Source organism: Agelaius phoeniceus, chromosome 6 (assembly GCF_051311805.1).
Source record: "Agelaius phoeniceus isolate bAgePho1 chromosome 6, bAgePho1.hap1, whole genome shotgun sequence".
In the NCBI taxonomy this organism is placed as follows: Eukaryota; Metazoa; Chordata; class Aves; order Passeriformes; family Icteridae; genus Agelaius; species Agelaius phoeniceus.
The window spans coordinates 39,977,803-39,997,690 of record NC_135270.1 but is presented as its reverse complement, the minus strand read 5'-3'; the positions used below and the strand labels follow the sequence as shown (position 1 = coordinate 39,997,690).

The 19,888-nt window shown below is 37.7% G+C and overlaps 1 protein-coding gene across 3 annotated transcripts in view; it reads right to left on the bottom strand.

The window, feature by feature from the left end:
- Positions 1-19,888, bottom strand: part of MIPOL1 (mirror-image polydactyly 1) — a 188,123-nt gene that overhangs the window by 45,520 nt on the left and 122,715 nt on the right. For all 3 annotated transcript variants that reach the window (XM_077180462.1, XM_054635670.2, XM_077180461.1), the window contains one exon: positions 5,920-6,014. In XM_077180462.1, the coding sequence (XP_077036577.1) occupies positions 5,920-6,014 (95 nt within the window). The remainder of the gene's footprint in view (positions 1-5,919; positions 6,015-19,888) is intronic.

Here is a 19,888-nt window from a genome sequence, read left to right as displayed (position 1 = left end):
ACATCAGTCATGAAACTATAGAATGGAAGTAAATTAAACACACACAACTGTATCCAAAGCTTGAATAGAAAAGTCTTTTTATTCAGGACTAGAAGTAATGGCTTACAAAATATCTTTCTTCATCTGTTTTGCCTGTTACAGGGTGATTCAGTTCTGTAATTAAGATGAAAATTGAGTTTGCCCCTGAGCCTATAAGTTCTTTATTTGGGAAATAATAAAAAACCTTCTTGATTTTCTACTTTCACATTTATCAATCTCAGTCTTTAAAAAAAAAATGAACTTCCATATCATTTTACAAGAGACTTCATGGGAAAAATATATGGACCTCCATAAAACTAACTGCTATTTAGACCATTTGCTTGTGCCACTTAAACATGATTTCCAAGTATTCCAATTGAAGTATTGTAAGCATTGAAACTTGTAGACTTAAATTCTGTTAGATCTCTTCAATAGTTTTTAACTTATAAAGTGCTACAACTGGTTAGGGAGCCAGAAAACTGCTGACATTGCATGCAGAGAAACTACCCCTATTGACTGAAAGTTTGAATCTAAAAATACTTATTTCAGGTAATTGTACTTATTAGTACAAGGAGCCTTACTGAAGTTAATCTTCTATTTAATTGCTGAGAACCATCACATAACTGTAAAATAAGGCATCTTTTGCTCCCATGCTCACCATAACTTACATATTCCCATTACTTTGCAACATTATATTGCTTTTGACTGGGATAGAGTTAATTTTCTTCATAGTAGCTGGTATAGGGTACATTTTGGATTTGTGTTGAAAAAAAGTGTTGCTAACACATGGATGTTTCAGTTGTTCCTGAGTATTACTCACACAGAGTCAAGGCCTTTTTGCTTTTCACACCACTCCAGCAGTGAGCAGGCGGGGGGTGCACAAGAAGTTGGATACAGACACAGCTGGAACAGCTGACTACAACTGACCAAAGGCATACCCCACACCAATATGGTGTCACACTCAGCATATAAATCTAGGGGAAGAAGGAACCTGATTATAAAATTTCCAGATCACATAACTGAAAATATGCAAATAAAAAACTTGTGATGATGTTCAAACAACAGAGGTATATGAGAAAGAGGTAGTGGGATTAACACTGCCACGTACTTCAAAACTGGTTATTTGGATATAGCCTTCTTTGGTCCCTGAGGATCTTATGATTTGCATTAATCTCTAGCTTAAAGAGCACTGTGTGGAAACAATTCTATTAGTAAGAGAGAAATTCTATGCTATTCCTAACTCTTATGCAAATTATAATTCCTGGTATGTATTTTTGAGTTAGCATCCAGAAAACACAATTTTCTTTTTGAAACTTGACACAGAGACAACACAAGAAGAACAAACACAAGCACAGAACTTGCCAAACTGAATTTGTAGCCAGCTTCTTGTCCCTTATGTATCTGAATTAGCTTCTTCCCCCTTTTTAATTCCATTTCACTTCTCTGTCCCTTCTAAAGAAGACTGAAATTGTTCTGGGATATACTTTCTTTTCAAAAAGTCAAAAGTCAGAGGGAAAGAAATGTTTCCTCATTATATCTGCAAAAGCTAATTTAAATTTTGGGTTAGGCCATTACGGATTTCCATGAAGCTCCAGTTTCAGTTAGGATTTGCTTTTCACTTCACCTGAAAAGAAGTGCGGTTTACTTCTTTCACAATTGGAGGAAAAAAAATGAATGTCTTCAAACACAGGCAGCTACCAGATCAGAGAATTGTAGAATAATGAGGTTGGAAGTGACCACTGGCAGTCTCCAGTGGAATCTAACTTCTTCTCAAAGTGATATCAATATGAGATCCCCCCATGTTGCTCATGACTTTTTGACGTTAGACATTGGAAATCTCCAAGGATGGAGATGGTAAAACCTCTCTGGCAACTTGTTCCAATGATGGACAGCCCCTGTGGAACAAGTTTTCCCTTGTAACCTGTCTGAAATGCTCTTGTTTCAATTCAAGTCAGTTGTTCCTCACCCTGTTGTCATGGAGCACTGTGAAGAGGTCGCCTTTCTTGACAACCTCTGCACAGACTCTGTTAGGCTGCCATTAGGTCCCCCTGGAGCCAACAAAGAAAGGAGTATTTTTTCTTTCCCAGGATGTACAAGAGCACTACCCTTGGTCTCTGTTTACATTGCAAATGCTATGGCTTCCTGACTGTACCAGTTGCCCTCTGTCAAACTTTCTCCAATTTATAGATGTCTTACTTTTACTGGGGACCCAAATCTGAAGAGTGTATCCTAGATACCTAGAATCTTTCCTGTGGAGATAATAGAAGGGGATTTTGTATTTTTCCCTTGAAGGTCTCCACTTGTTTCCCTCCTATAGGCATGTCTGTGTGTACTTACACATGCAGATAGTCTGGACCTAAGTTTCTCTCCCCTGATTTTGTATGATCAAATGACACTTTGCTTTTCCTGGATTATGCTAATGTTAGTGAAAGTCAGGTTGGTATAAAAATGCACATTTTAATGTCATTGTTTACACATGTATGCATACAAAATAGTTAATATACACACATAGTCATTACTTTTGTGACCAAATCCTTGAAATGTTATTGTGTGTTAAGGCACAAGTACAAGTGATGTAGGTATTACTTGTATGCTTTAATGGAAGCCTCTAGTTTTGTTTTCTTTCTTTGTTGTTGTTGGATTGTTTTGTTTTGTTTTGTTTGTTTATTTGTTTTTGTTTTCTTAAATTTGTTTCTTCTAAGTTAAAGGATGATGTAGTGTCCTGGTTCTGGCCAGCACAGGGTAAGTTTCTGCAGTAGCCAGGAGGGAGCATGGCTATGACCCAGAGGATATTCTGTACCATCTCATGACATTTTCCAGTTGGGGGAGAAGGGAGTCTTTTCTGGGGAGAAGGGGTTCCTTCCCATTGGGACAGTGTGGCTGTGGTTGGGTTGGGGTTAGAACTGTGCATGTGAATCACTCTCTCTCTTTTGTATGCTTTTAAAATTAATATTGTAGCTGTTACTGTTCATTTTCTTGTCTCATTGCTGTTTGCAGTAAATTATTCTTATCTCAACTCCTGATATTCACCTTCTTTGCCTCCAATTCTCTTTTCCATCCTGTTGCAGGGGAAGAAGTGGGAGGGAGAAGGGGGAATGAGTGAGTGGCATGTGTTTTGGAGAGTCTCAGCAAGACCACTAAACTGGGGAGTACCATTCCTAAACCATGACTCATAGAAATCTCAGTTAAAAAAAGGAGAAAAAGAATAAAGTAGGATAAATGCTTTTTGGAAGGCCAGGGAAGACCTAGTAGCAAAAGGAGAAGTCACCTAATGAGCCAAAATTGTTAAGCTCCTGTCATGCTGGGGCTTATGACAGAAAGTGTAAGAATCTGGTGAAGACATGAGAGAACAGTAGGTGAAGGGAATGTGCACCTGGCATTGTCACATTGCAGTTTGACAGCTCTCATGAAGATTGGAGCATGTGTGGAAGCCTATATTTTGCTCACTGGGGAATTATGAAATCCAAAAAAAGAGAAGCAACTTCAGGGAATACAGTCTTGAACAGCAAATCATACATCTAACTCACTTGGATCAAAGCAGCAAACTTCTACCCCAGTTCAAAACAGACTGTCTAAAAACACTCCCAGTGCTTTTTCTAGACTACCATAGCATGGCAAGCACTATGAGGAGATAAAAAGACCCAGCAGACATCTATACATGTGTCCCTTTCACATACAAATCAGAGTGCAAATTTTCATTCATTTGGGATGGCTTGGGAAATGCACTGTCTACCTTGTCATTCATAATTACTGTGGCCATCCCACCCTTGGCCTGGTACAGTTCCCAAAGCTTTATGCACATGTGACATATATTCTTTTCTGTTTCATTTGGCATGTGTTTAAAGTACTGTCACACTATTGGATGACAAGGGCTGCAGATGTTCATGTAACTTAAAGGAAACTGTAACCAAAATGTCAAGTTCATAAGAAGCCTCACAATGGTGCAATTAATTTCTAACCAAATCAAAAGACAGGCCTGAGAAATTAAATGTTGCTGCTTATGCACTTATAGGAATCCTTGTTTTACAACCCTTGCAAGTTCAGCTCCAGGTGGCCTCTGGCTTTTCAAGTCATGTCTTTGTATGCTTAAGACAGTGTTTCCATACAGAGAGGTTGTGGAATCTCCATACTTAAAGACATTTAAAACCCCTCTGCATGTGGACGTGGGCAACCAGGTCTCAGTGGCCCTGCCTGAGCAGAGCTGGACAAGATGACCTCCAGAGGTCCCTGCCAACCTCAATCAGCCACCCTGTGGGTCCACTCTGGAACACATTAGCCTCTAGAACAGTGAGGTAGGTAGGAGATAAAATCTTCTACTTTAGATGTTATAACTTGTAAAAATCAGTAGTGCTACAATAGCTCTTGCTCCAGGGGATAATCAGGTGAGCATTTCCACACCTTCTGGATAGATTTTGCAAATGCTGTCAGCCAACTTACAGTGAAATTTTGACTGATCAAATTAAGAGCTATAAGTTAATAACATGATACATTCTAATGCTGATTCCTGCAAGTCATTATTGTTGATATTTCTGGAATTTAAAGCATTTCAACAAGTAAATGGCTGTTGCTGCCTACTGTACTTGTTAACCATCAAATGTTAGTGCAAACTTGATAGCATAGGCCAAAAATGTGACTCAAAAATCAGTGAAAATCTCATAAAATGTCTATAGACCAACACAAGCAAATTCCTAATTTCTGAAATATCATTTAAAAAAATTGCATTTCAGTTTTTAAATTATTCAAAAAAACCACCCCATTTAAACGACTAATAGGGGCACCATAATAAATTCTTTCCAGCTTGGTAAATCATACCATAATTTGTGCACACACTAAATGCTGACCAAATTCATTAAATGCAATAATCACAAATTGCTTGGGGTTTCTATTCACTATTAACAGGCTTTAAATAAATGCCTATGAGATTTAGGAACAAAAGTTGCTCTTGAAACTTCCCTCCAAGGTTTTAATAAACTTAATGAGAAGGGGAAACTTGAAAAACCTCTAGAAACCTGAGTATTTTTCACTTTTGAATGCTGAAACACTGAAAACATACACAGTTCTGCTATTTCAAATGCTTTTTAGACATAAATAACTAGTCCTCTTTATTTCCAATGAGTATAGTATTCACACTGTATTTATTATTTACCTCTGTAGCCCACATCCCTCATCACAGACATTCAGCCTTCAGATTCACAATTTTCAGCTGTGTTGATGCCAATTCTCCTGCCTTTAACCTGCTGGCAGCTCTGTATCCCCTCTCACACAGGAGGTCAGGATGAAATGAGAGCTGTAACCCAACATCACTCCATAAAACAACCTAACTCCTTCACTAGACCACACAGAGCTTTTCCTTAGGGACTAAAACCCACTGATCCATGCAAATGTTCAGTGCAGCCCACCTAAATTAATGAGAATGGGCATTTCTCTCATTCTCCATACTGCTACAGAACATGAGGAATTAAAAGACACATATATTGGGGTTGAAGAAGAAACCAGTATTTTAGAATTACAGATTTATTATTTTAAAATCTATACTGAGTAAGTTAGGTATGTGCAAACAATCAGGGAAGAAACAAGCATTTATGTAATCTGGTTCCTTTGTCCATGTGTTTTTAAATGATCATATTGCCATAGCACAGCTTTTTAATGCAAAAATCAACCACCAACTTTTCACTTCCCTTAGAAGAAACTAATACAAAATTCAGGCTATAAGAAAGGGACTCCTATTTCAAAGAGGTGGTTGGTGAGCAGTAAAGCAGAAATGCAGGCTTTGATTCATTGATGTATTCACATTTTTCCAACAAATACCTACTTGATAAGGCCATTTCCTCACTCAGTCAGACATCGTACAGAAAATTTCCCCTATGAGTCACTCATTCATATTAGAATCAATCACTTTACCTGTAATAAACACGCAATGTTTGGATTTCTTCTTCTAGTTTTTTGCACTGTTGAAGAGCAGCTTCCTTTTCTTGTTGCAAAGCTATCAATTCTGCCTGTGGAATGATAAACAATTGATAACCAATTTATTCAGAATATCCATACTTTTTTGAAAACACATCAATCTCTGCAATAATTTCAACCATTATAACTGCATACATAGAGTTATACTGCTGTATGTAACATAGTGTTGTGGTTTAACCCCAGCCAGGAACTAAGTACCATGCAGCTGCTTGGTCACTTCTCCTTCCTCCCACTGATGGCATGGTGAGGAGAATCAGAAAAAGAAAGAAAAGAAAATCAAACTTGTTGATTGAGATAAGAACAGTTAAATAATTGAAACAAAGTAAATAATAATAATAATAATAATAATAATAATAATAATAATAATAATAATAATAATAATAATAATAATAGTAATTGTAATAAAAAGGAGAGGGACAGAGGGAGATAAGTCCCAAGACAGGCAAGTGATGCACGATACAACTGATACCACCACCTGCTGACTAATGCCAAGCCTGTCCCTGAGCTGTGATCACACCCTTTCCTGGTAACACCCCCCATTTTATATACTGGGTGTGATGTTTTATCACACAGAATGTCCCTTTGGTCACTTTGGGCAGTTTTCCTGACCATGCTCCCTCCCAGCTTCTTGTGCACCTCCTCACTGGCAGTGCAGGACACACTGAAAGTCCTTGACTTGGGGCAAACACCACTTAGCAACATCTAAAACATCAGTTATCAACATTATTTGCATACTAAATCTAAAACACAGCACTGTACCAGCTACCAGGAAGCAAATTAGCACTACCCCAGCCTATTTAATTATTATGAAATATTCTTTCTTTTTCTAGCATTGAAATTTTTCTATTTTTTTTCATGATTTCTGCACTAGCAGGATCATGTTTTGAATGGTTTCTCCCATGTAAGTTTTTTGAATATCTAAGGTTAGAACTCTTCAGTTCAGCCAAGTGGTTATCAGCAAACACATTTCATATGATACATATGTGTTGCTATACTGTAAAACTGTTGACCAACATATAGAAACTGAAGCAAGGCCCTTGGCCATGAACTACTGACACAGGACTCTGGTCTGCACATGGCTCCCTGGCTGTCAAGGGCAGCTCCCATGGTAACAGCCCCTGGCTGATGTTAGCAGCAGAAGAGCTGCTGGATAACCAGGACCCTGAGCAGTGGCAGGCAATGAGCAGCAGGGACTGCAGAGACTGGCACCGACAGTACACGCTGGGATCTGGGTGCATTCTTACCCAGGATCTGGTTTATAGAGGGGTGAGGGAATCCTTGAGCAATCACCTTCATCTCCCATCTGTGAGCCCCACCGGACACTCCCCCTCCCATCCTTGATTCACACTGAAGGGAGTGTGAATCATTCACTCATGACCATAATAGAAATTGCAGCATGTGGCTTGTAATTCAGGAAGGTAGCCAGCCCCAACAGGCCTTACAGTTAAAGAGGAGGCAGGGAGAAATAAGTATTCATGCATATTTAATATGGGTCTATAGCTTAATCACCATTAATTTTAAAAGTCCGGTTTCAATAGCACTGCAGGACTGCCTTGAGGGCCCAGGTACCATATAAATAAATCAGTGGGTGATTTATTATTGTAACAACAAATAAGATCAGGCTTCCACAGCAATTCCTTGACTCATGAGCCTGAGCAATGGGCTGTTTTCCAATGTTTTTAATTCATGGTGTAAGTTATTAATTGTACAAATTGTAGGGCCCTTAACCAAGAGGCACATGTGTGAGAAATGTCAACTGTGGATTCTGCCAACTCTTCAGGACAGTCTTGCGGAAAAGTTTCTTGGTAAATTAAAGACCTGTTATATGAGCTACAAACCCATGAAGGGGAATGCACATAGTTCAGCCTCTAAGTCTGCCAAACTCACTGTATAATCATGAACAACTCTGCCTGTATGCCTCAAAATCTCTCTCCTAAAACAGGGCTCCTGCTTGCTTCTGTTTCCTGTTTGTCTGTAAGTCTTCAAGGCAGGTGTTTTACTGTTTACTGTCAACTCCCAATCATCTATGGGCAATTCATTCTGCTGGTTGATTAATCATGTCCTGGATACTTGGCTGATTCCTGACAAATTTTATTGAACACTGCATTGCACAAATGCAGCTACACAAGCAGTCTCTGAACCGTGCTGCTCGGTGGGTCATGTTGCACCCAGGGTTTTGCACTGCCCAGGTACAGGACCCACGGCTGCAATTGCTCCTGTGAGAGACTTCCATAAAGTTTTAACAGGAAGTTCCTTGGTGAATAAAAACTTTCTTACTATATGGGGGGCGTTCCTTCAGCTTTAAAAGCAGAAAGCGTTAATGTTTAACATCTGAGTGACAGTGGTTTTGAGCTTCTGATACTGAAAACAATGTACTGCATGCTGGCAAGCCCTAACTTCTGTCAGAAGGAGGTTAAAATCCTCTGCAGGTGAGCCTCTTGCCTGGTGCAGCTTGCTGCCTTGCAAGCAGAACTCACAGAACACAAGATGTTAGCCAAACCAAGCTATTTTCTGTAATTATACTGTTCTGTAAGTGAAACAACATTCTTAAAAATTGGAAAACACACTTGAATCAAAGTAGGTGGTTTGTTCTAGAGGCCAGTAATTAACATCCTTGCCAATTTTCAGTGTACTGTGAAGTGTGATTGAAATGGTAGACTGGAAGGAAATGTTTGCAGCTGACACACCTACTCAGAGAGATTAACGGCTAGTCTCTTTGGAGAACTATCATAAAAAATACACCTCATGTTCCACTTGCCATTCAGGACAAGAGTCAGAGGCATTAGAGCCTTAAGACTACCATTTATGTCAGTTTTTCAGCAGAAAAAAACTGCACTGATTTGACTGGGTTTGCATCTGGGTTTGTACCAATAAAAATATCAACAAAATCAGGTTATTTGGATTTAAAAAAAATCAACAAACCCAAGAGCTACAAAAAGTGAAGGGAAGAAAAACAGACATTTGTTAGCCTCCTCAGTAACTTCCAGTGGAGTTGATACTAGGGAGCTTCATGAGACCAACAAAAATCCAAGCACAAGAGTCGCTGTGCACAGCATGCAGCCATGCGACAAAATGACCCATTGTTCACAGCCCTGAAGGGTGGTAAACACAAATAAAAGAGTCAAATATCCTCACAAGGCAGAGATGTCTTCCTTCACTAGAAGAAGGAAAGCAAAGCAGTGCTCATCACAAAGTTAAATTGCTAACTAAAATAATGGCATCTGCTCTACAATAAAGAATTTGGAAGACTCCTAAATGTATATTGAAATCCATCCATACTGCATATGGCAAAAATCCTGCATGAGCTCACCTCTAGTAATAACAATAGCTGCTTGAGAACTTTTTAACAAAATATTGTTCTTCTGGAAAATGTCAAGCTGTGGAAATCAGAACTTTTCACAGAAATTTATTTGTTTTGATTAAATTGTTTTGGAAGGTAGGGTAAAGAAGAAGAATTATACACAGGTTCCTCTAGTGGTGGTTTCCCATGAAAAGGTCACTTTAGAGGTGAGCTTGGTCACCTTATGGTATAGGTGTCACTCTCAGCAAAGCTCCTTTTCAACCCTGAAAGGGTATTCTGATTACTTGGATACTGTGAAAAATATTCCTGAAGATTTTGTTTTGTCCAGAAGTTCCTACACTTTCATATTTGGTTTAATGTGGATAAGTCCTTACCCATTCTCTGTCCACCTTCCTGCAAATAAGAATTGTTGTTTCTTTATTTTCCCATTTTGCATTTTAGCAGTTTTTTGGTGAAAATTTAAATTTTCCAATTAAATATAAAATCTAATTGCTACCTATCAAACTTAAAATAGCTGATCTCAACTAAAGAAAATCTTGGTACTGATCTTTTTGCTGTTGCTTTTGCTTCAAGACATTTAAAGGAACAATGTCATGCGTTTTCTTACCACAACATCTGGAAAAATACAAGACATAAGCAAAGGAAAACATAGGACAAAACTAGTATTTATCTTTTCCTAATTCCTCCAGAGCGAACACGAGCCCCCTCAACTCTAATCTAAATTGAAAGAGGTAAGAACACACAGCCTCCTATGCTGTCAGGTTCTCTCTGGAACCTCACCTTTGTGTGAGAGATGGCTTTTGTAAGACTCTTCAATATCCAATACAAAAGAAAAAAAATCCAATTAACTTCACTAATAAAGTTTCATAGCTTTATTTTAATTTATTTATTTTCTCATCCATTTATAGACAACATATATATATATTTATAATAAGCATTTATTTTTCCTTTCTGAGATAGGCTAAACAAACAACCTTTTCTGTTACCTCTCACTAAGCAGGCTCTTCATTACCCTGATCAATTTAAATGCATGTCTCCTCAGTACTCTGTACTCATGCCAGTGGAAACCTCTCACCTGACACATTCTTGTACTCTTTTTGTTCCCAGTCACCCTCCAGCCTGTTCTGTACACTGGTATTACCCAGTTGACAATGGAAACTCTTATTCATCCTGAAAAGATAATACCTTACACTTGGCACCGAATTTCCACCCCACTGCTTTTGTTTTTCCAGTACTTGAGGCCATCCCAATCTTTCTGCAAGACAGCTTGAACCTACTTTGTATTAATAATATCTCCATGCCTTATTAAAAACAATTCCCAGCTCTGTATCATCAAGCAATTTTGTTGGCGCATTGCTGCTCTTCCTGCCAAAGGTTCTCAATGACAGCATTAAAGAAAACTGGTTCAGCACCAGCTGGTAAGAAATTGGAGAGAAATTCCACTAGTGAAATCCTTGGACCTTAACATTTCTTCCTTCAAATCTGTTTGCTGCTGCCTTCCTGCTAACTAGTTCCTTATTGCCTTTGACTAATCCCTCATCTCCTTCATGGGTACATGACATTTTGCAGACAGACATGAGCTAAATGTGCCCATTCTTCCAAACAAGAGATGCTGGGTGAACCCAGCGAGCAGCAAGCAGCATTTCCCACATTAAGCTTGTGCCTGCTTGTAAAATAACAATATACGCATTCCCCACTGTAATTAATAATTTTCCATATGGCACAACCTATAAGCTTATGTGTCAGGTTATATTAAAAAAAGTTTCCTTGTCTAAATAATCAGTTATCATATCAAAGAATTCTTGCATGATCATGCTTGTGTGAAAATTGTACAGCAATTCACTCTTGATGGATCCATGCTTTAAAAATATTTTCCTCCTAAATTTACTTTGAAGACTGGACAATAAAGACTAACTGGTCTACTGTTGTCAAAATTACATTTTTCCCCTTCTAAATATAGATGCTCTCTGCTAATTCCCTGCCATATTACACTGCAAACAGCCTCATAAGATTTATTAAAGAACTTTACTATCATTCCTGGAATTTCAGGTACCAGCTCTTTCAGAACTGGGGATGGAAACCATGCATTAACCCAATGCAAGCACAATAATCTATTGAACAGCTGCCATGTACTCCATTTGCATACATTCACTTTTCTTAATCCTTGTCCTCACAGCTGGCATCTTCATTGCTCAATGCTGAGAGAAACAAAAATTAAAATCACACACTTTTAGACCTAATCCAGAATTACCCCGGATCTCCGTGCCATTCTCAGACCAGTGGCATATTTCCTCTTTCCTTGTTCTCATTTCAGTTGTTACACTATTGTTTGTTTCAATTTCCATTTCAAGGGCAAATTTAGCTTAACCTCAGGCAATTTTCATTTGTCTCTATATCTCCTGTTTTCTAAGACATAACTTCCTTGCTTAATAAGTACCCTTCTTGTGGACAACTTATTTGTACTTTATTTGCATGGAAATTATAACTGACTCATTTAGAATGGGCACCCTTTCTACCTAGTACAATTTCCCTTGGCTTGACTGAGATACATGTTAATGCATGAGTTTAATGCACTATTCCTTCACTCCGTAATAGTCACTACCAGCATTTTGCTTTCTACTGACACAGGCTTTTCCCATGGATTAGAAGAAGGTTGCGTGAGAAATCCGAGGATCTCCAAGTTAATTTCTACAATTTATGGTCTCAGTCATATACGTTTGGTAGAGCTGCAAAGGGGGAAAGGGGAAAAATGGCAGTAAAGGGGGAAAATGGCAGTCTCTCCACTCTAGGTCCTATGTTATCATCTGGGGTCTGAAATGGAATGGAGCCTCAAACAGACAACAGAGAATCGCTCCCATTTCTTGTGAGGAAGAAGTATGTTTCTGCTGATATTAGGAGGCTAGCTGGATAGGAAGAGCTCAGGTGTCTACTCAGGGCAACAGGAGATTGGGAAGGCAAATAAAGATTTCTTTCATTCTGAATTAGAATGAGCAAAAACCCCCTCAACTCTGTAAAAAAACCTGATGAAATATTTTAATCTTACACTATTTTTAACGCTTCTACATTTTACACATCATGTCAGTAATAGAGATACACAGTGCCTGATAGAGCAGGTCATGTTGTGACACATATGAGATCCAACTTCTAACCGTTCTGTTATTTTTACGTTAGCAGCTGCTACTTAGTGCAGATTACAACAGCTCATCTTATTTTCTATATCAAAGTGTCAACACATCAAATTGTTTCACCAACAATACAAGCAGGTAATGCTTTGATCTAGAAAGGAATATAAGCACTTGTCTCATTAATTAGGGGATCAGAGGTTTTCAGGGTCAAGGAAAAGACTCCAGCTAACGAGAGGACTGAAAATGGCTAGCACTCTAATAACACACTAAGCAATCTCCTTTTTGTTTTAATCACCCTGCTGAAGTGTCAAACTGTTTCATTACAATACAAAGGGGACACATTGACCTAGAAAATTAGATAAAATGTTTCAACTTGCATTTAAGTATCAGCTGGCCTTGATGACTTTAAAAATTAAAAGGTAAAATTAGAACTTACTATAGTAGTTGTTAGAAAATATTGACACATCATGAAATACACCGTTAACAAGAATAAGTCCAAATTTAAAATATAAGAATTAAATGTTTTACTTCTGAAGTTTGAAATGTAGGTTTCAATATTCACCAAATAAAACTTCTAGGTGATAAACTGAGCTGGAAAAGTTTGGAATTGTAACTGAAATTATTAGAAATTCATGCGAAGTTGTTTCTCAACACACAATTTTTCTAACAGAAATAGTTTTTCTAAACCTGTCTCAAATTAAGAGTAAATGGAGAACTGTATTACTGGTCCCTGCTGGATCTGCGCTGCTGTGGAGGATCACTACAGCTAGAAAAAACACAAGAAAGAACCAGCTGAGGGTTATCTGTGTATGTGAATTTCAGGGTAAGGCTGGCAATTGTGGGAACTCTTTACAGCTTTTAAGTTGCAGCCCTCACCAACCCTCTGCCACAACCACACCCGGGTTGACATTCCCTTTGGGCACAAAGGAAAGGCATCTCAACAGCAAACATGACCTTTATGAGTTTGCAGCAGGATGAAACAATTAATCATAATATTTTATGCTACAATCTAATACTACTGTTGGTCCAAATAAATAGCTGTAATGAAACTTTTTTTTTTTTTTTAATCAAAAGCATTATCCCACTGCATTGTGAAGATACACTGGTTTAGATGGAAGTATTTCTGAGGAATGTCAGACAGGATTTCTGAGAGAAGAGAGAACTCCTCCCCAGCCTTGTGATTAGGTTATTTGTTTTGAATGCAGAAACCTAAGCTGACTCCCAGGTTCTTGCATTAACCCACTCTGGGCGTCCTGGTGGACTCCTCCCAGTGAGACTCTTCCCTGCTCCAAAGTTATGTGAATTATCCATGGTTCTGGGGACTATCATTGTCTCGCTTCTCTCTCCGCAACTGACAAAAATATTTTTTTTAAATGGCTAAACATGTGAAAAGCAGATCCAAACAGGGATACGTCATGGAAAAGGAGATGAACTCCAGAATTCAGCCATGAAAATGTTTGAGGGTGACAAACTTGGATCAGGGAGCTGAAATAAGGGCTTTCCCATACATGATGTGAGAACATCAACAGTGGCTTTTAAAATGGTATGATTTTCATTTGCCTTGCAAAGAATATGTTAATGTTTTCTCTTATTGTAATTAAAAGTTTTAACCCCGAAATCTTCTTTTTAAAAGAAAAAATGGAATTGTCATTTTCAAGAAGTGTTGTGCTTCACCTCCATCTTATGTAACTTTCCTCAACTCAGCCTTTATGCTACCCCTAATTTAATATTTTTAAGGAGTTTTTCGGACGACTTGTAAGAGATGCCACTATCTGACATTTACACTCTTGTCTCCATCACAACAAATTCCCCAGTGAGAATACATTATCATACCAGATCAACATTGCTTGCATGGTTGTTCATTTCTAAGAGATCCTGTTGTGACTGGGACATTAGCAACGGGTCACAACAAATTCTACACAGATTGTGCAATTAGAAGGAAAAAAAAAATCACCAAATAGCTTTTGACTGCTCTGAGAAAGAAAACGAAAGAATACAATAGCAATTTTGCTAAGACTAGATATGTATCTGGTTAATTTTATTACAATAAAAGCAAACAATATCATTATGCCTGACATGTGATGCCTTATTCTTGTACTACGTGATCACACCACATTGGGAAGAAGCTCACTGTGCCAGCAGTACTTAAGAAGCAGTTTGCTCCTTTACAAGCACATATTACATGCAGATTTGCCCACAGAAGTAGGCCTATCCCTGGAGGTGTTCAAGGCCAGGTTGGATGGAGCTCTGAGCAACCTGGCCTAGTGAAAGGTGTCTCTGCTCATAGCAGATAGATTGGACTTAGATGACCTTCAAAGTCCCTTCCAACCTATGATTCCATAATTCATCAATTACCACATTATGTAAGAAAGTATCTATATGAAATGCTCATGATAAGTTTCAGTGAGAATTAAGGATTTGCTCATCTAACCTTAGATATGATGAGACAAATTTTCTTCATCATCTGGAGTATTATTATGTAATAAGCTATACTTTTTCCAAGCAGTATACTGATATACTGAAAATTGCAGGAAAAATCAAAGGACAATCCAAGGCACCTGATAAGACTGTGAGACGAATACATGGAAGCATTTCGTTTTAAAGAATGATTTAGGGAATGAGGACGATTCATTTGGAATTCTGCCCTTGTGAGGTTGACACAAAACTGCAATTGACTTCCCAGGGTGAAGATTTCATTTATGGTTTCTATTCTTTTGCACACATAGGTTAAAAACCCCAGAGATACCATCATACATGCCTACTGTGCATATGGATAACTATCTAATGACACTGTAAGTCTTATTTTAGGTAAGATATAACTATAGTGGATGACAAAAAGGCCCCTGAAAAATTCCAAGGATGACAGCTCCAAAATACACACTCATAGCTGGACTGGGCTTTGCACATCGGTAACTCCATGTGCAGAGACACTGACCTTTTGGTAGGAGGGATTTTATTAAGAACACAATCTGGGGGTGCTTTAAAGAGCAAATAGATAGGACTCTATATACAGGTAGGTAGATGCTTGACTCACTACTAAATCACAATGTACACTGTAAAAAGAACATAAAAAGAAAACAATCAAGAATACTTTGTTTTAATAGAGAAAGAAAAACCCATTCATGACTGAAATTTCTGCACAGTAGTCATGGATTTACAATCTATATGAAAATAACACACGTCAATTAATTTCTTTACTTCTCAGATTAAATACCATTTACAGCTGTGGACCTGTGGAAAGGAAACATTACTTCATTTTCTGTAATTCAGGTTTGGCCTTGGTGACATCACAAACTTTTTTTCTCATCTAAAAATCTATTTGGAAAAAGCAAATTCAAATAAACAATGGAAAAACATCAGCAATACAGAGAAACTTCTCTTATTTGAAAGTAAAATAAAGGATATTGCTTTGGGCATGGTGTAACCATGTACCTCTTCATGGCTCTATTGGTAACTGGACTGGAAAACAGATAGTCCCTTGAAGACATATCAGGTTACCAAATAGAAGTTTAAAACAAAGGATAAAAACCATTCCTGATTTACTTTAAGGATAGGCATGTTTCCTTCAACTCTGAGAGGCCTGACTTCATACCATGAAGATGATTGCACTATATATGAAATTTTACTGGCAATCTTCTTAGGGAATATCAAGAAGGAAACAACTGTGTAAGTGGAGTGAGCTGAAGAAACCTTCCAGGTGGTGTCTGAGTCCTACTGGCAGGTTACTCTGGGAAAGCTTCAAATGTCAGCAACCATGATAAACCCTTTGTCCACAAAAATTACTTTGGCCACCTATGATTTGATGTCAGTATCTGCCACAAACAGCAAATTGTCAGCACATGATCCAAAACGTAATGTCATGTTGTCTCAGAAGCTTTGTGGTAACAAAGACCTATTCAATAAAACAACTTTACCCTCAGCCCCAAAAGTGTCTTATCCAGTTTGGGGCAGAACTGTACTGGCAGAATAACAGAAAAAAGTTCATATTACAGCCAGACATGTTTTATCTGTGCAGCAGCCAGAAACTCTGTGCTCTCAGGACTCTCCATCTGGAACATTTTTGAGGATCCACTAACAGACCCTGAACTAACCACAGCACCCAACTCTCTATTGCTGTAAAAAGAACAGACCAGAAATTATGTTCCGACCTTGAGATCTACTGGCATGACTTTACTCATGTTAAAAAATGGTCAAGAGTTCTCTCCCATTCACCTTCCTAAAAGGAAGGGCTGCTGACATCAGACTGTCAAAGGGCCATAGGCCCTAGCACATAGTATGGTTCAAAAGCATCATCTGGGAGAGTGGGTTAAAACCACGCCAGGGATTTCTCTAAAATAATGCATGAATGGTTGCATGCCATTGTGCACGTCCATGCTGTGATCCTATTTTTGTTACTAGTCTATGTTCAGATAACTAGTCTTGTCAACTAATAAGGGCTTAATTAACTTGATTAAGGTTGATAAATCTGACTTTCTCTCATTCCCAGTAAGCTGGTGAGGCACACAGCTGTTAAACAGGGGTCATCCACATCTCCATTTCAAGAAGGCAAGGATGCCTTCAAGAAGGCAGCAGTGTCTAATCACATTATCAGAATTTAACTAAAATTCTTTCATAAAAGTCGTGAGTCTGTAGAGGATTATAAATATGAATTGGCCCAGTTACATCATATTACTCTTCCAGGATTTGGAAGGAAAGTCAGCTAAGAGATTAAGAGTTAGTGTTTATTACTTCACCTTGTGGTCTTTACCATATGACTAGCAGGTATACATACTCAAATTAATCTGATATTTTTGTATACAAAGAAACACAGAATCAAAGTGCTGAGTTCAAAAGCAATTGCTACATCTAAGAAAAGAATAAAAACCCAGTTATTGAATAAAAGTATCTGTTATCAGGAAATTTAGGAATAAGAAAGAATCCATGAGTATGCCCCACACTGACATATGCAGAGCATAAATACTAAGACATTATCAAATGCAAGTCTGTTAGTACTTCTCATTTGATTTCTTATCAAACAATATGACAGTTTTGAGCAAGACAGTTTGAGTTCTTTCTCCAGCTGGATTATGTCATGCCTAGCAGTTTTGGGAAAAAGACAGGAGCACCATGTCTGCACTTGAGGCTGGCTGTAGGCACCATGACCTTGAGCTACTTGCGCAACTGGAGTGACCATGGATTTCTGAGACACTGTGAACAAGCCACCATCATGTCTCCTGTGATGCAAACATTCTCAACAGATAGTTTAGAACAGTTTCAGTCTCTATTGTTGCAATGTTACCCATGTAAAAGGGATCAGTCATGTTGAGTCTGAGTAGTTGATTCTGAACAGAACAACTCCCTGAATCTTGCTTTCTCCACAATCTTACAGCAATGCTTTCTACCCAAGTAGAATTCAGAGAAAGGACTTAAACTAAGAAAAGCAAATGGATGTGTTTGTGAGAACATACATTTAAGTATTTATAGAAAACATTTGTTTGAAAATAGTACAGGAGAAAATTCCATAGAGGGCACTTTCCTATCAAATCAGCAGGCAATGGATCCATCCATGGTTTGTTATGGATGCTATACTGTTAGAGAGATCTGTTGATACAGGTGAGTTACCTTCACTTAGGACTCAAAAGTATGTTCTGATACTACAGATTTTTGGTCCTTTCTGTTAAAAATCTACTATTTTTTTATAAGGTAATCATATTACCTTCTACATTCAGCTACATTCTAGTAGATCTTTGCATTGGGCAAAAACATTTTTTTCTGTTTCTATGTACGTTTTGGTGCTTAGTTGCTTGAATTTCTGTTGCAACTCAGACTCAACTACATTTCAACTGGGAAAAAAAGTAATATTGTAATCTTTGGAGTAAGGGAAGTGAATGAGAAAAGAGATACATTACCCATGATAATTTTCTTTAAAATTGTTAATATGTGAAATAAAATACTATAATCCACTGAAAAGATAAACATTTTTCTCAACTATCAAATCTTTCAGCAATTTTCAACAGTATAATCTAATAGAGAATGTTTATTTTGTGCAACACTGAAAACATAATTTTGATCAACAAAGATTGTTGTGTACAAAAAATCTTCATGATAAACCCAGACAGTAAACACTTATCTGTGTTAATTTCTTAAAATTTTAACCAATGCTTTTGTTTTTAGTCATTCAGAGTATATATTCTAGTTTTTCTTCTATTAGACATTTCTCAACTTGAACACCTGCTGAACTAAACTCGTCTTGCCAGAATATTTTTAATTATGCAATCTGTATTCTGTCAATGGCAAGCACTTGAGGAGAATTTCTTTTATACCTTTCAACATGCCCAGCAGACAATTAAGAACTCAGTGTACAGAAATATTTGCCAACTGAAATGTTAGTAAGACAAGTTTAATCAAGTGATCTTGACTAACTTTTACCAAAGAATCACAATTTTCATCATCAGTTTATCATTTCAAAATACCACTTTAAATGCTATTTCTTAGAAATTTTTATTTACTCAAGTCTTTCACACAATCTGTAATACATGCCTGACTTGCATAATACTTCAGCCATAGATCCATTAATGCTTGAATACTTTCTTTTCATGGGGAGCACAATGAATGCCAAATTTGTCTCCGGCTTTTAAGAAAATTTGGTTTTTTCAGGGAAAATCCTGACCCATTGAAGCCAACAGAAGTTCACTGTTGACTTCAATGGGATTAACATTTCCCTGTATTTGTATACATGCATTCTCTCTATTTAGTGACAAGTATTCCAATTACATGTGTGCTGTACCCAAGGATAAGTCTAATTAAGAGAAACGTCTTTGAATTAGTGTTTGACGACTGATACTATAAATGTAGATATTTAGACAACCATTGTGCAGATCCCTCTCCAATTCTGTAGCAATAAAATGATGAGATATTTCTGCAGTGCAAGGTGCCACCTGCCATTTACTTTCAAACTAAAAAACATATGTGGGTCTCATCAGAGGAAAGAAAAAAGACTGTACAACAAATTTTACAAAGCATCTGAAAAGCAGTAAAAGAATTCTTAAATAACTATCATTTCAGAATGATGACACTTTTTTGGGGAAGGGCTGCAGAGCTATTAAACTCATCCACAAACAGGGAAACCCATTACTTTCTTTTGGAAGCTGCTGGATTGGCAGCCCTATTGCATAAGCATACTGTAGTAAATTATCTCCGTTGTATGAGACTCCACAAAATGCTTTTGATCCATTTCATCTTGCAACTTAGCAAAGAAATGTTGCAATAAGAAACAGCACCAGAGATCTGAAAAACTTAAGCTCTGGATTACCATATTGTGCTGTCCTGCCATTCAGTGTGTCAGACAAAGGCAGTGGTGTTCAAAGTAGAAAAAGGAAAAAGAAACTGGTCACAGAAAGTGCCGAGAACAGAGTAAATAATATTCCTCCACATCCCTACTCTTTCATAGATCTGTTGTTAAAAGAGTTGCAGCAATTAGGCTTTTGTTAATTACCAGCTG